Below are 14,788 nucleotides of genomic sequence, written 5' to 3' on the forward strand. Positions count from 1 at the left end.
CCAATTCTAATCTTTCCTTTCTTTTTCCAATCTATTCTCCTCACTATCTTCTTTAACCGCAGTCGTGACTTCTGCAGTAAATTTTTGCATATTTCTCGCTGCTGTTGGAACACTGCAGCGTTTCGTTTACTGGCTAACCCCTAGTCCTATTGCATTCTATTATTAACTCAAGATTCATTATTTAGTTTGTGCCACTGTGTTGGTACTTGGTTGGCTAGACCAGGCAACAACTTTCCCCATTTATCTAGGCTTGAGAGTGGCAGCAAGTTGGGCTGGCTTGTTTCCCCACTGGCTGGCTGGCTGGGTTTCTCTCTCTCTCTCTCTCTCTCTCTCTCTCTCTCTCTCTCTCTCTCTCTCTCTCTCTCTCTCTCTCTCTCTCTCTCTCTCCCCATGATGACATGCTATTGGTTGAGAGGGTTGGGAGTAGCCAACCACATGGCTTGTAGCTCGATGCTTTGGTCTATACTCTCTCTCTCTCTCTCTCTCTCTCTCTCTCTCTCTCTCTCTCTCTCTCTCTCTCTCTCTCTCTCTCTCAGATCAGAGAGAGAGAATTTTTTTGTATATGTAACATTTTTTTTGTATGATAAATAATTGGTTTACTAATTTTCTCATATTAATATTAACTCTCTCACACCCAGATGACATATTGGTACGTAAAATTACCCTACTCCCCTTCCTATCCGACTGACGTACCACTACCTAAAATTTACCGAAATTTTTCGTACGTGTTAGGAGTAAATTTTTTTTTTTCGGGCAACAAGTGGTTTCCATAGGCTAAAGCATACCTTGGACCATGTAACTCAGGCATCAATACGCCAGCCAAGCAGTTCCTGTACTGAGCATGCGCAAATCCCTGGCATAGTAAAATTCTCACAATGAAATCAGCTGATCCCATGTGGGATTACATTGTTGGAAACACTCTGTTTCGTACCCTCTTTTTCTATAAATTTTTTCACCAACTGTACTTATTCATTTTTCATTCTTTTATATGTTGATATTTAGAGAATTTTGTTGCCTTTCTCATAAAAAATAATTAATTCGCCTAACTGTTACAGTTTTTGAGCTACGAACGATAATGTTGACAATGGTAACATTTTTTTCTGTTTCGATCAACTTATAACGTCATAATGAAACTGTTACCATTACCAAAACCATTTTTCTTGACTTTCACTGTATTCCTCAACCTTCCTCTACATTTTCGTATATTTACAAAGTAATTCCTATGAAAAATAACCAAGATAGAGCTCTTCAAAAAAATAACTTTCTAGCGCTAATTCTCACCGTACGCCGGGCAGCACGCTCTGTTTCTTACTCTTTTCTATCAGTTTTTTCACCAGCTGTACTTATTCGTTTTTCATTATTTTATATATCGTATTTAGAAAATTTTGTTGGCTTCCTCATAAATAATTCATTCGCCTAACTGTTATAGTTTTTGAGCTACGAACGATAATGTTGACAACGGTAACTTTTTTTTTGTTTTGATCAACTTATAATGTCAAAATGAAACTGTTGCCTTTACCAAAACCATTTTTATTGATTCTCACTGTATTCCTCAACCTTTCCTCTACATTTTCATATATTTACAATGTAATTCCTACGAAAAATAACCGAGATAGAGCTCTTTTAAAAAAAATAACTTTCTAGCGCTAATTCTCACCGTATGCTGGGCAGCGCTCTCTGTTTCTTACCCTCTTTTCTATCAATTTTTTCACCAACTGTACTTATTCGTTTTTCATTATTTTATATATTAATATTTAGAGAATTTTGTTGGCTTTTTCATAAAAAAAATTCATTCGCCTGACTTTCATAGTTTTTGGGCTACGAACGAAAATGTAAAAATAAGTAAAGATTTTTTTTTCTGTTAAATAACTCAAATTTTTTTGTATTTAGAGGGCAGGGACTCTTATTCTGGCTATTCCACCATCAAATATAAACATTGAGAAAAAAGGACAGCAAAATGAACATTGTTGGCATAAAATTTCTATTTTTGCTAAATTTTTTTTAAATTATTTTTTCGTGCTGTCGAGCGCTCCCAGACACCTCGGATCTCTGATAGGTGCTCAAACTATAAAGATGCAAAAGTGTTAATGTAGAAACAGTAAAATATCAATCAAATGTTAAAGTAAAATCCCTCAGTATCGATCTATTATCTTCGTAATTGCACTGTAAAAAAAACGATGTTCATGCCCCTCCCTCTCTCTTTCTCCATGACTACATGCTATTGGCTGAAGGGGTTGGAAGTAGCCAGTCACACAGCTTGTAGCTCAATGTTTTGGTATGTGCTGTCAGTAGTGTATGAGTTCTCTCTCTCTCTCTCTCTCTCTCTCTCTCTCTCTCTCTCTCTCTCTCTGAGATAAAAGAGAGAATTTTTATGCATATGTAACATGTATGTGTATTTGTTTTGTATGATAAATAAATGATTTACTAATTTTCAAATAGTAATATTAATTTAGGAATAACATGTTCTTGCTTAATCTTAAAGTAAACACAGCAAAATATCAAAAAAGGTATTTTTTTCATTGCATATTTCCTAACTCAGAGAGAGAGAGAGAGAGAGAGAGAGAGAGAGAGAAACTTATGTAAACCGGTTTTCTCCCCTCCATATAGGAGGGACCTCCTCTTAGTGAACTGTATAGGCGGGATCTCTTTATAGTCAACCCTCCCAGTGGCTACACCTTCCTAAACCGGTTTTCTCACCTCTCACAGTTACGCCACTCAGAAATGATATTGAAATATTAAAGTGATATTAAAATATAAAAATGATATTAAAGTGATATTGAAATATTAAAATATTACTGGTAAGTGTTTTAGGATGAAAGTTTAAGGTATGTTTGGTGTTTGAACTATTAAAATAGGCAGTTATAAGTGTTTTCAGAGGGGGTCTTTGGTGTTTGAACCATTAAAATAGGCAGTTATAAGCATTTTTAGAAGGGGGGTTGTCAAGTATTCATGGATTTTAGCTATTCGCTGGTGGTTGTGGTCCCATCCCCAGCTAATACTAAGGGTGACTACATATATATATATATATATATATATATATATATATATATATATATATATATATATATATATATATATATATATATATATATATATATATATATATATATATATATACATATATTTATTACTAAAAGGACCTCATTCAAACTGGATGGTATCAAATGGAGTATTTATTCAGAAAAAGTTACAAGCTTTCTTGGACAAACAGTCCACATTATCAAGTATCCGTACAATGAGGAGACGCGTAGTCCAGCTGTATTTATATCTGTGTGCTGGGTACTTTTAATCCTATAATCGCCTAGCTCCTCCTGTGTGACCCCCACCCCTCGTGATCTTGGTCTTTCTCTGCTCCCTTCTTCCAGGTGTCCGTTCTCCGTGCGTTCTCTTGGGTTTTTCCTTCGTTTCCTTGCTACTGTGGAGTATACGATTTTTCTGGATATGCTGTCTTCAAAGCCATTTCCGGTGTTCCCTGCCGTTGTGTTGTTGGCGCAAGTTATGAAGGCGTTCTCTACAACCAGTCTAGACATTTTTTTGGTGTTCCTGTACAAAAAACTCATATTTTTCCAGTCTATTTTATGTTCATTTTCCCAACAGTGTTTGGCAACTGCCGACGTCTGATTATAATGTCTTATGTTCTGCAGATGTTGTTTGCTTCGCTCTTTACATGATTTGCCAGTTTCGCCATAGTACCCTTCTTCACAGTCTAGACACGCTGCCATGTATAACCCCCTCTAATCTCTTCCCCCTCTACCGACTTTTTGTTTCTAACTTTTATTCCTAGTGGTGTTTTTTTAGCTGCCTATCAGTTTGAAATTATCTAGCTTTCTGTTGATGGGTGCAATAGAGTTGTTGTCTGGGACTGTAATTATTTTCTTCCCTACCAAATGTTCCTTTTCTATCCTTTATCTCTCCCCAAAATAGTTTTTTATATAAGTAACTTACCAAGTAATTACATAGCTATGGTTCCCTAACCTATGACAGCTTAGAAATTCAAAATTCACGTGGGGCGCTGTTATCGTTAGTATGTAGGTGATAACGTCCCGCCACCATCCGGGACTCGAGGAAACAAACCAGCGGACAGCTCAATTCGTTTTCTGCCGGCTTCCGGTTAACATCGGAAGTTTTCACGCAGCTGCTTCTTCGCCTTTCGGCTTGGTTTTGCATGAATTTTGGTGAAGTACTCAGAATTTGTTGCTCTGTGGCTTGCTGCCATTATTTTGAATTGTTGTTTGAGTTAACTTTAGTTTATTTAGTTAATGATGTCGGATTCCAGTTCATCTAGTATTCGCTTTTGTTCCGAGGTTTGTAGAACTAGGCTAACTAAGCTTTCATACGATTCTCATACAAAATGCACTAAATGTAGGGGGCAAGAATGTAGTAAGGATAATACTTGCATAGAGTGTCAGGATTGGGAGGATAAGAAATAGAAAACATTGAAATCTCATCTAGACAAATAAGAAAGGGATAAGAAGAGGAAAGCAGCCATTAGGGCTGAAAGTAGGGCTAATGCAGAGTCCTTTCCTTTGGAAAATGTAGGGGATGATGGAACTCTCTCTCCTCAAATTCCTCCTCCTTCTCCTACCCTAACTCCTCCCACGGGTACATACGAAAACTGTTGTTAATAATAATAATAATAACATTGAAAAACAAGCCTGATTATTACAGTAAATTAATAATACAGTATTTATAGGCCGAACTACAATATGTGTGTTATCATAAAATTAAGAATAATTTCCCAAGTTACGTCGGCACTCGGCAGCTTGTGGCAGGAGCAGATGTAAACAAACCAAAGCTCCACCCTGGTGGCGTATCGTAGTACTAATCACATAAACATTGTTTACGTTCAGTATTTATGATAAATTTCATGCAGAGTCTACTGGAATAGTGTACAGAATCACTGTAAAACATCTTTCAATAAATATTATGATACCCTAACATATTGGGACCCATGATTGGATGAAAATTCAGTGCAGAAAGCCCCAAAAAATTATGATATACCTGTACAAGCGTGTACTTTTCCAAGCAACAGCAGCAGTGTGTGTGGGCATTAAACGCCAACTAGTGATGGCTGACCGAAACTCTTTTTTTCTTTTTTTACAAACATCATATGATTCATCAGGTCGGATTCCGGTTTGTTGGTCGAGCTGCGACACAAAATTTACTAGACATTTTACGTTGAAATCCAATTATGTCGAGTTCTGGTACGGTCAAGGACAGGGGTTCTACTGTGTGTGTGTGTATATATATATATATATATATATATATATATATATATATATATATATATATATACATGTTTATATATATGTATATGATATATATATATATATATATATATATATATATATATATATATATATATATATATATATATATATATATATATATATATATATATATATATATATATATATATATATATATATATATATATATATATATATATATATATATATATATATATATATATATATATATATATATATATATTAGACAGATAGATAGATAGCTTAGATAGACACACACACACACATCTCCACCTTAGATAACGTACTGGGGTTCTGGGCTGCAACGGATGATCACAGGGAGTTCTTTTACATTACCAAGGAAACTACAGGCAGTCCCGGTTACTGGTGGCCTCAGTTACTTGCGATCCAGATTTACAGTGCTCGTCTAGTGACAATGATAATTGGATTTTCGGCACCGATATGTGCCGATCTCTGGTTATCAGCGCCGACCCTTTGTTATTGGCTCTGATCCCCAGTTATCGGTGCTGATCCCCACTTATCGGTGGTTATTGGCGCTGATAACTGGATATCAGTGCCAATAACCAGGGATCGGCGTTATTATTGCTGATTTTCGGTTATTGTCACGCTGTCAGGAACAGAACCCCCACCGATGACCGGGGACTGCCTCTACAGTGTTATGGCTAAAATCTGACTGGTAAGATTGGTTAAGGCAGATCTGTAGAAGAATCAGTCAAAAGGGAAAAATACTGGCTTAGGGCCTTCTTCATGTGATGAAAAGATTACTTAAACGCAAAGGGTTCTCTTAATTAATTATATTTACATAACACACACAGATCAGAAGAATGAGGAAGTATGGGGCAGGTAATAACAGGGTCCTGCTAAATGAATGGATCCTACACAGAATAAATACTCTACGCTGATGATGACTTCACAAAAGGAACATCACAGAGGGGTAGAATAGAGGGGGTTGGCATAAGTCCACTGCACATGGGAGAGAGCCAAAGAGTTGGTTCCACAGCCAAGGCCGATCTGCAATGAAATGCAAGATGGTTACTTGTAAGAAACAGTGACGCACTCAAAGGAAACTGAGGGAATGCATGGATGGTGCTAAGCAACTCGGTTACAATCACTTAATGCACAGTACGTTAACACTTGACACTTCAACACAAATTCACTGAAGGTACTCGCACAGTGAAACAGAAAATAAAATCAGGCAGAGGAATAACAGGATTGTGACTGACTAAAAGAAACCTTATTCTGGTACATTAGTTCGTCAGAATGATGGTGTCCTTGTCTGATAGGGCATCGCCACAAAAGGTACTTGCTTGAGGGCGAGCACGTGGCAGGAGTACAAGGGACAGGCAAAAGGGAAGAACACCACGTGTCCTGGGTTAAGTTCTGGGCACTTCTCAGGCCGAACTGCCGGTCCGTGGCCCTTATGTAGCTTCGGAGACTTACGCATGGGCATCCTTGTAAATGGCATTGTAATCAATGCCAACTCCGTTTTCTACAGGGTCACGCACGTGGGGTCGGCCCTGCAAGGCCGTGTGGTGAGGTCATCTTCCCAGGTGTCATGGTGGGTGGGCACATGTTCAGCTGCTGTGGGCCGGGCGCTTTCTCTTTTGTTTTCCTCCTTTGCCGGTTGTCCGTCTCCGACGAGGATTTGCATCTTCGAACGTTGTACCTGGGGGTAAGGATCTTTGGCAGTCACTTTGAACAGAGGATATATTAAATGCTTACCCATATAGAGAAAGAGGGAGAGAATTGGTGAAGGGGTGAAGGATATCCACAGTTCTTTTATTTAAAAATTAGTAAAATGAGTTTTATTCTGATATCCCATGTGTTAGTATTATTTAAGGCTGAGGTTGCTTAGGATGAAGTTTCCTTCATTGCAATATGTGTGTGTATATATATATATATATATATATATATATATATATATATATATATATATATATATATATATATATATATATATATATATATATATAATTTTCCTTGATAATTTTTGATCGTTGAATAATAATAATATTAAATGTAATAATGATAGTATGATAGTCTGGCAGAATTACATTTTACTTGTCCATCTTGAAACTAATGTTCAAAAGAGAACCATATTTCTTTTGAGCATATTTGTATCTGTCATCATATAAATAAAATATTCTTCTGATGAAAAGCCTTATTGACAATTTAAAAAATATTGTCACTTATACAGAAGTGCTCTGTTAGAGAATTTCTTTAGTTTATAGTGGATTTTATGACAGTGCTATTACTAAACTTTATCTTTATTTTAATTGTGAGTAAAGGCCAATGAGCCTATAACATAATGCCCTTTTTGTAGCTCAGCCATAGAGAAAAACAAGAATCTGGAATTACAGTCTTGCTGAAGTAAAATAGCAAAGTAAACCTATCATGGTCAGTGTTCTGTAGATAAAAAACTGATTTTTTTTATTCCATTAGGGGAATTGATAACATTTTTCTGGTAAGAATTTCTTCATGGTAATAGTGTGATGCTGAAGTTCATGTGTATTTATACTCAGCAGTTTGGCAGAAGTTTTTATGATCCTGGAATACCAGAAATTTCCATGGGATATGATCTCAAATCTTCAACGAAGTGTATAGGACTGATCCCTTAACTATCTTTGGGAAAACAGTTAGATTGTTTCTGATACTGTTTATTATGCTGTTGTATTTTTTCTCTCACAGTTTAGCACAAGTAGATGCTGTCTCCACTACATCCCTCTTCAACAGATAGGTGGCTGAAGCCATAGGTAACAAACCATTAATATATTTATTATGATGCTAGACTAGTTTTATACTTATTGTCTAAGATGCTTTTTATTTCAGGGGAATTAAATGTTTTATTTATTTTCAGACTGACTCCAGAAATGTTAGATTTGAAGGCTTTGCAACAAGCAGTTCATTTGCATATTGCTGGAGAAACTGACCATGCTTTAAGTCACCCTGATAAAGATATATTTTGGAGGATAAACTATGATAGGTTTCACATGGAATTTAGGTAATGCTTTTGTATTGTAGATATAAATATTTTTGCCCAAATTCTGTCATGTTTGACATTTTATGATCTTTTAACACTGGTTTTTTGCTCCTAATATCCGGGAACTTTATAACCAAACATTGCCAGTGTAAAGACATTCTAGTTTGATTAAAAACCTTTGTACAGTATTTCTAAGTGTAATTAATCTCTGTTATGATAGCTTTGCATTAAGTTTTAAATATTAACAGCAAATCAGAAGTTACCCCTTTGTTTTACCAACATTTAAGATTGCAGTTCATTTATTGTTCTTTAGTTTATTATACTCGAAGTGCTCTATTAACATTTGCATGTTTTTAGTAACTATAACTGATTTACGTGTACTATCTTACTGAGAAAATGCTGTAGTAACATTTTTCATGGTTCTTAACAACTGACTAAATTACTTTTTTTTTTTTTTTTTACTGTTTATTGTGTATTACCTTCATTGCTTAAATATATTTTTTCAGGGACAGTGAAATTCGCAACAGTATTGTGAGAAGAGTTGATCCCCTTGCAGGCGAATGTTTGGGAGCAATATTGAAGGTATCTTACAGCAGATCTGACCCATGGGCTCCAGTGATGAACATTGTTACGGTTTCTGAGATAAGGGACCACTTAAAAGATCTCAAGTATTTGGAACAATATCTGAAGATTATAGGCAAGTCATCCTTTAATTTTATTACAGTATTATTTTTTCATACCTCTTGACATTGGGGTTCCAACTTGCTTTCCAGACTTCTGGTAGACTTTCCAAGACTGCTCCCTCAAAGACACAGGCTTCTCAAACAACCCCATGTCAGAAGATTTCATCAGGGGTTGTCTACTGTAGCTCTGACAGGGTACAAACTGTCAAGAGACTCCTCAGAGCTAAGGGTTTTTCGGAAGCAGCTGCAGAAGCTGTCTCGAAATGCAGACGCCAATCTTCCTGTAGCGTTTACCAGAACAAGTGGTCCATTTTCCACACTTGGTGCAGAAAGAATTACATCTCTTCTACTAAAATAACTCTGATGGAGATTGTAGATTTCCTTTTATGCCTCAGAACCTCCAGAGGCTTGGTCTCTTCGACCAGAAAGGCCTACAGGGCCATGCTTAGTTCAGTCTTCAGGCACAGAGGCCTTGACTTATCCTCGAACCAGGACCTCTCTGACTTAATAAAATCTTTTGATACAAGTAAGCAAAAGAAGGCAGAGCCAGTATCTTGGAACCTAGACGTGGTCTTGAAACGGTTGTCTAGACCACTTTTCGAGCCTGTCAGCACCCCTATGCTCAGGAATCTGGCTAAGAAGACCCTCTTCCTGGTAGCCTTGGTGACAGCTAAGAGGGTTAGGGAGATACAGGCCATAGATAGAAGGATCAGTTTCTCTGGAGGAGATGCTATCTGTTCCTATACCCTGGGATTTCTTGAAAAGAATGAGAATCTGTCTAAGCCTTGGCCTCGTTCTTTTAAGGTCAAGAATTTGGGAGAAATACTAGGACCAGAGGAGGAAGAAAAAGCTCTTTACCCTGTAAGGGCTTTAAAGTTTTACCTGAAGAGGACTGAGAAGTTAAGGGGGCCTTCAAGTAATTTGTGGACTTCGTTCAAAGATCCTTCACGTCCTCTTATGAAGAATGCTCTATCTTTTATTTTCCTAAGAGAGCTCATTAGAGAAGCCCACTCTCAAGTACGAGAGGAGCTTTTACCTTCTCTGAAGGTTAAAGCACTTGAAATCAGGGCAGTGGCTAAGTCCTTAGTGTTTAAACATAATCTACCTCTGTCAGACATTCTCCAAGTAGTGTATTGGAGATGTAAATCAGTATTTGCATCCCACTATTTAAGGGACATAGAAACAGTTTTTAGTGAATGTAGTACTTTGGGTCCTTTGTTGGTGGCTGGCATGGTGTTGGGGGAAGGAATGTAGGAAGCATCCCTTCCATCCTTTCTCTTCACCTTGAGTTCTAGGGGAGTCTGGGGATACTGTGTGTTTGAATACCCTCCAGTTTTTAATGGCTGGGTAATGGCATTTTTAAAATTTTTGGTGTAGGTAACAGCGTTGTTATCTGGTTGTCTTGTTTCAGCACTGCGCCCTGGGCAGGGGTAATTTTGTATACCTTACTAGTGTTCGGTGATGTCCTTCGCTGTAAGTCTCCCACTGGTGCAGTAGGTGATCCAGGGCCACGCCCCACCACCTCTGCTGAGGAAGATGAGTGCCAACCAGAGGAAGTATCTTCTTGCAGCAGCTCTCTTACCAGGGAAGGCATTGTCCAAATGCTGGCAAACTTTCTATTCTCAAATTCATTACATTATATAATGTTTTGTGGTAGAGCAGTCCATGTATCCCACCTCATGTCAATGTGGAATCAGCTGTATAATTACTTGATAAGTTACTTATATAAAAATGATTAATAAAATAAAGTTTTATATATACTTACCAAGTAATTACAGAATGGGAGCGCACCCTCCGGCCTCACATGGACATAATGGCAAAAACAAATTGAAGCCATTTGCTCAGTCGTTCCTCTTCTTCCCTGAAAGTGGGTGGGGTTAGTCACCTACACCAAAACGAAAGAATTACTACTGCGGGTTTCAAATTTTAGCTGCCAGTACTAGAAATGTTAGCTATGTAATTGCTTGGTAAGTATAAATAAAACATTATTTTATAATAAAAATGTCATTTTACTTTTAAAAATTCTGATTTTAAAAAAACCCCGAGACTGGGCAAACTTTACGGGTGGCCAATTGAAAAAGCACATCAATGGAAAGAAGATATGCAAATGAATGTGGCATAAGAAAAAATTTTGAAAAAATTTTCTTTACTACTACAGGAAGTTGAAGTGAATACAGTAAACCCCCCCGTATTTGCGGGGGATGCCTACCAACCCCCCCGCGAATAGCCAAAATCCGCAAATACTTAAAACCTCTAAAAACACTTGGCACTGCCTATATTGATAGTTTAAACACAAGAAAAACCCTCTTAAAATACTTATACCCGAGTATTTTAATAGTTTTATCACAAAAAGTACATTTAGTCATGAAAATGATATGAAAATACAGTAAGTAGTGACTAATCTCTTGAAAAATACCTCGAATGGGCGAATTTTCCTGGAATAATGGGTAGATATGTTCCACGGAGAAATCCGTGAATATGTGAGTCCGCGAAGCATGAGAACACGAATACGGGGAGTTTACTGTATTTCTAACCTTGTGTAGGGCCTCTTTACCAAGACACTTGTAATTTACAAACAAAATTTGATTGAGTTTTATGTGTTCTTTATGATATCTTTTGTACTTGATATAGCAAATATTACAGTTACAGCTAAAATTATATTGTAACAGATAAGAAAGTAAAAATAGCAACATTCACTGTGTATATTTGTGAGCAAATATATACAGGTCGATCTGGGTCATGCAGATGTAGTACATTCCCCATGAAATCTCATAGGTGACACTTATTCTTCGTGTCACTGAGCTGAGGTGTGATTGTTGCCATAACAGTTTTCATATGCAGGCAGTCTCCAGTTTATGACGGAGGTTCCGTTCTGACGCCGCATCATAAGCCGAAAATCGTTGTAAACCAAAATGATAGTCGAAAATCACAAGAAAACCTTACTTTTAATCCTTTGAGTATCCTTTGGGTATCTTGAAAGTGACGTAATCTGCATTTTTATTGAGTCTTTCATGAAAAACCCTCCAAAATTTCATTTTACCATTCTACTGTTTTGGAGAGAGAGAGAGAGAGAGAGAGAGAGAGAGAGAGAGAGAGAGAGAGAGAGAGAGAGAGAGAGAGAGAGAGAGACTGTCTGTCACACTGCTTATCTACCAGAAAAAGACTTGGAGAGAGAGAGAGAGAGAGAGAGAGACTGTCTGTCACACTGCTTATCTACCAGAAAAAGACTTGGAATTTCACAGAACTACAGTGCTCCCCCATTTTTACTTTAAGTATCATCCTTCATCAAATATAGCTTAAATGATTATCCTATTACTAATGAATTAATCTTTGAAATTGTATTAATATCATTTCAAAGTCATCTTATACATTAGTACCCTTTTTCCAGCCAGAGAGAGAGAGAGAGAGAGAGAGAGAGAGAGAGAGAGAGAGAGAGAGAGAGAGAGAGAGAGAGAGAGAGAGAGAGAGAGAGAGAGAGAGAGAGAGAGAGAGAGAGAGAGAGAGAGAGAGAGAGAGAGAGAGAGAGAGAGAGAGAGAGAGAGAGAGAGAGAGAGAGAGAGAGAGAGGTTTATCTCTTTAACTCTTGAGTAATGTTAATTTTTTTTTTGTCCTCCAAAGATGTACTACTACCTTTACTATGCATTTTTAAAACACTGAACGCACACACTTACACACACACAAGCACACACACACAAACAGTGTGCATATGCAAAGAGACTCAAATTAGCAGTATCTTTTCCTGAGAGAGTGAAGGGCTGAACTAAGTTTTGGAGAGAGGGGATTGCTATGAGCTCTGTTATTGGCTACTTCTAATCCCTCGAGCCAAATAGTCTCGTCACGAAGCCTACGTCAAAGTGATAAAAAAATTGTAACACAACCGATGATGGAATTTTAGTATATTTTTATGTTTATATTATACAGTAATCCGTATTTCTTTGAAGGATATATGCAGTGCGAGAGAGAGAGAGAGAGAGAGAGAGAGAGAGAGAGAGAGAGAGAGAGAGAGAGAGAGAGAGAGAGAGAGAATCAGCGGTTGGCCTTACTTAAATCTTAAAAATTAAATTATTCATGAATTATTAGAGAGAGAGAGAGAGAGAGAGGTTGAATTAAGTGATTACATTGGTAAGCAGTTTTATGATTTCACAGGATTTTAATTTAACTTTCATCAATACTTTGCTGTAGTTACCTTAATATTAATATTTTAAAATTAGTGAATAATTTTTTTATTATAAAAATGTATTTAGTCATGAAAATAAAATGAAAATCAGTAATTAGGAAATATTGCTCTATGAAAAAGTCCATGAATGTGAATTTTCTTTCGTCGTATGCGTTGGACTGAGTCATCCGAAATATTACCGTCGAGAATCGTAACAAAACCTTACTTTTAATTCTTTGAGTGTCTTGAACACAACGAATCCTGCATTTTTATTATTGAGTTTTTCATAATAAAAACCCCCCAAATATTAACCACTCTGCCGGTTTGGATGCATATTTCTTCCGATCGGCGTCGTCCGAAATACCATAAAAAATCTTGAGAAAATTTTGCTTTTAATCCTTTGGGTGTCTTGAAAACAACAAATCCTGCATTTTTATTGAGATTTTCCTTAAGAAAAACCCTCCAAATATTGACCATTCTGCCGTTTTGGATGCATTTTTCTTCTGATTGTCATTGGACTGGTGTTATCTGAAATACTGCTGAAAATCATTAGAAAACCTTACTTTTAATCCTTTGGGTGTCTTGAAAACAATGTATCCTGCATTTATATTGAGTTTTTCAACAGAAAAACCTCCAAAATTTGACCATTCTGCCACTCTAGAGCCATATTTCTTCCTTCAGATTGGTGTTGTCAGCGTCGTAAACCTGGAACATGCATTGTAACTCAGGAAATAATTTTTTTATGAATATATTTGAAAAGCATTGTAAACTTGGAACGTCGTAAGCCGAGCCCGTCGTAAGCCGAGCCCGTCGTAACCCGGAGACTGTCTCAGGCAGTCTCCGGTATATGACAGGGATTCAGTTCTTACACCACGTCATAAGCCGAAAGTCATCGTAAACTGAAATAATCGTTGAAAATTGTAAGAAAACCTTACTTTTAATCCTTTGAGTATCCTTAGTGTATCTTGAAAATGACACAACCTGCATTTTTATTGAGTCTTTCATAAAAAACCCTCCAAAATTTTTGAAGCCTGAGAGAGAGAGAGAGAGAGAGAGAGAGAGAGAGAGAGAGAGAGAGAGAGAGAGAGAGAGAGAGAGAGAGAGAGAGAGAGAGAGACTTCCTCACCGCTTATCTACCAGAAGAAGACTTGGAATTTCACAGAACTACAGTGCTCCCAATTTTTACTTAAAGTATCATCCTACATCAAATATAACTTAAGTTATTATCCTATTACAACTTTAATCTCTTGAGGAATGTTAATCCATTTCTCTTTACTGCAACTAACAACAACAAAAAGTTGGATTTTTTTTTTTTTTTGTCTTCCAAAGATGTACACTACCTTTACTACACATTTTTAAAACACTGAACACACACACACACGTATTGTGCATATGTAAAGAGACTCAAATTAGCAGTATCTTTTCTTGAGAGAGTGAGAGAGAGAAGGGCTGAACTAAGTATCTATTTACATATCTATCCATTTCTCATTTTACCTTTTGGAGAGAGAGAGAGAGAGAGAGAGAGAGAGAGAGAGAGAGAGAGAGAGAGGGGGGAGAAGGAAGGGAGAAATTGATCTTCTACCCTGGGTCAGAAATGTCAAATAATTTGACATATTTGACAGTTCCACCCTCCCCCATAGCTTCAAAACTTTGGGCAAAAGACCGAGTGTGATATTTCTTTGTCTAAAAATTTAAATAA

At 37.0% G+C, this 14,788-nt stretch overlaps 1 protein-coding gene across 2 annotated transcripts in view; it reads left to right on the top strand.

The window, feature by feature from the left end:
* Positions 1–14,788, top strand: part of Polr3C (RNA polymerase III subunit C) — an 86,295-nt gene that overhangs the window by 46,561 nt on the left and 24,946 nt on the right. For both annotated transcript variants that reach the window (XM_067129887.1, XM_067129888.1), the window contains exons 5-6: positions 8,128–8,271; positions 8,757–8,947. In XM_067129887.1, the coding sequence (XP_066985988.1) occupies positions 8,128–8,271; positions 8,757–8,947 (335 nt within the window). The remainder of the gene's footprint in view (positions 1–8,127; positions 8,272–8,756; positions 8,948–14,788) is intronic.

The sequence above is a fragment of the Macrobrachium rosenbergii genome, chromosome 28, assembly GCF_040412425.1.
Source record: "Macrobrachium rosenbergii isolate ZJJX-2024 chromosome 28, ASM4041242v1, whole genome shotgun sequence".
Lineage (NCBI taxonomy): Eukaryota > Metazoa > Arthropoda > Malacostraca > Decapoda > Palaemonidae > Macrobrachium > Macrobrachium rosenbergii.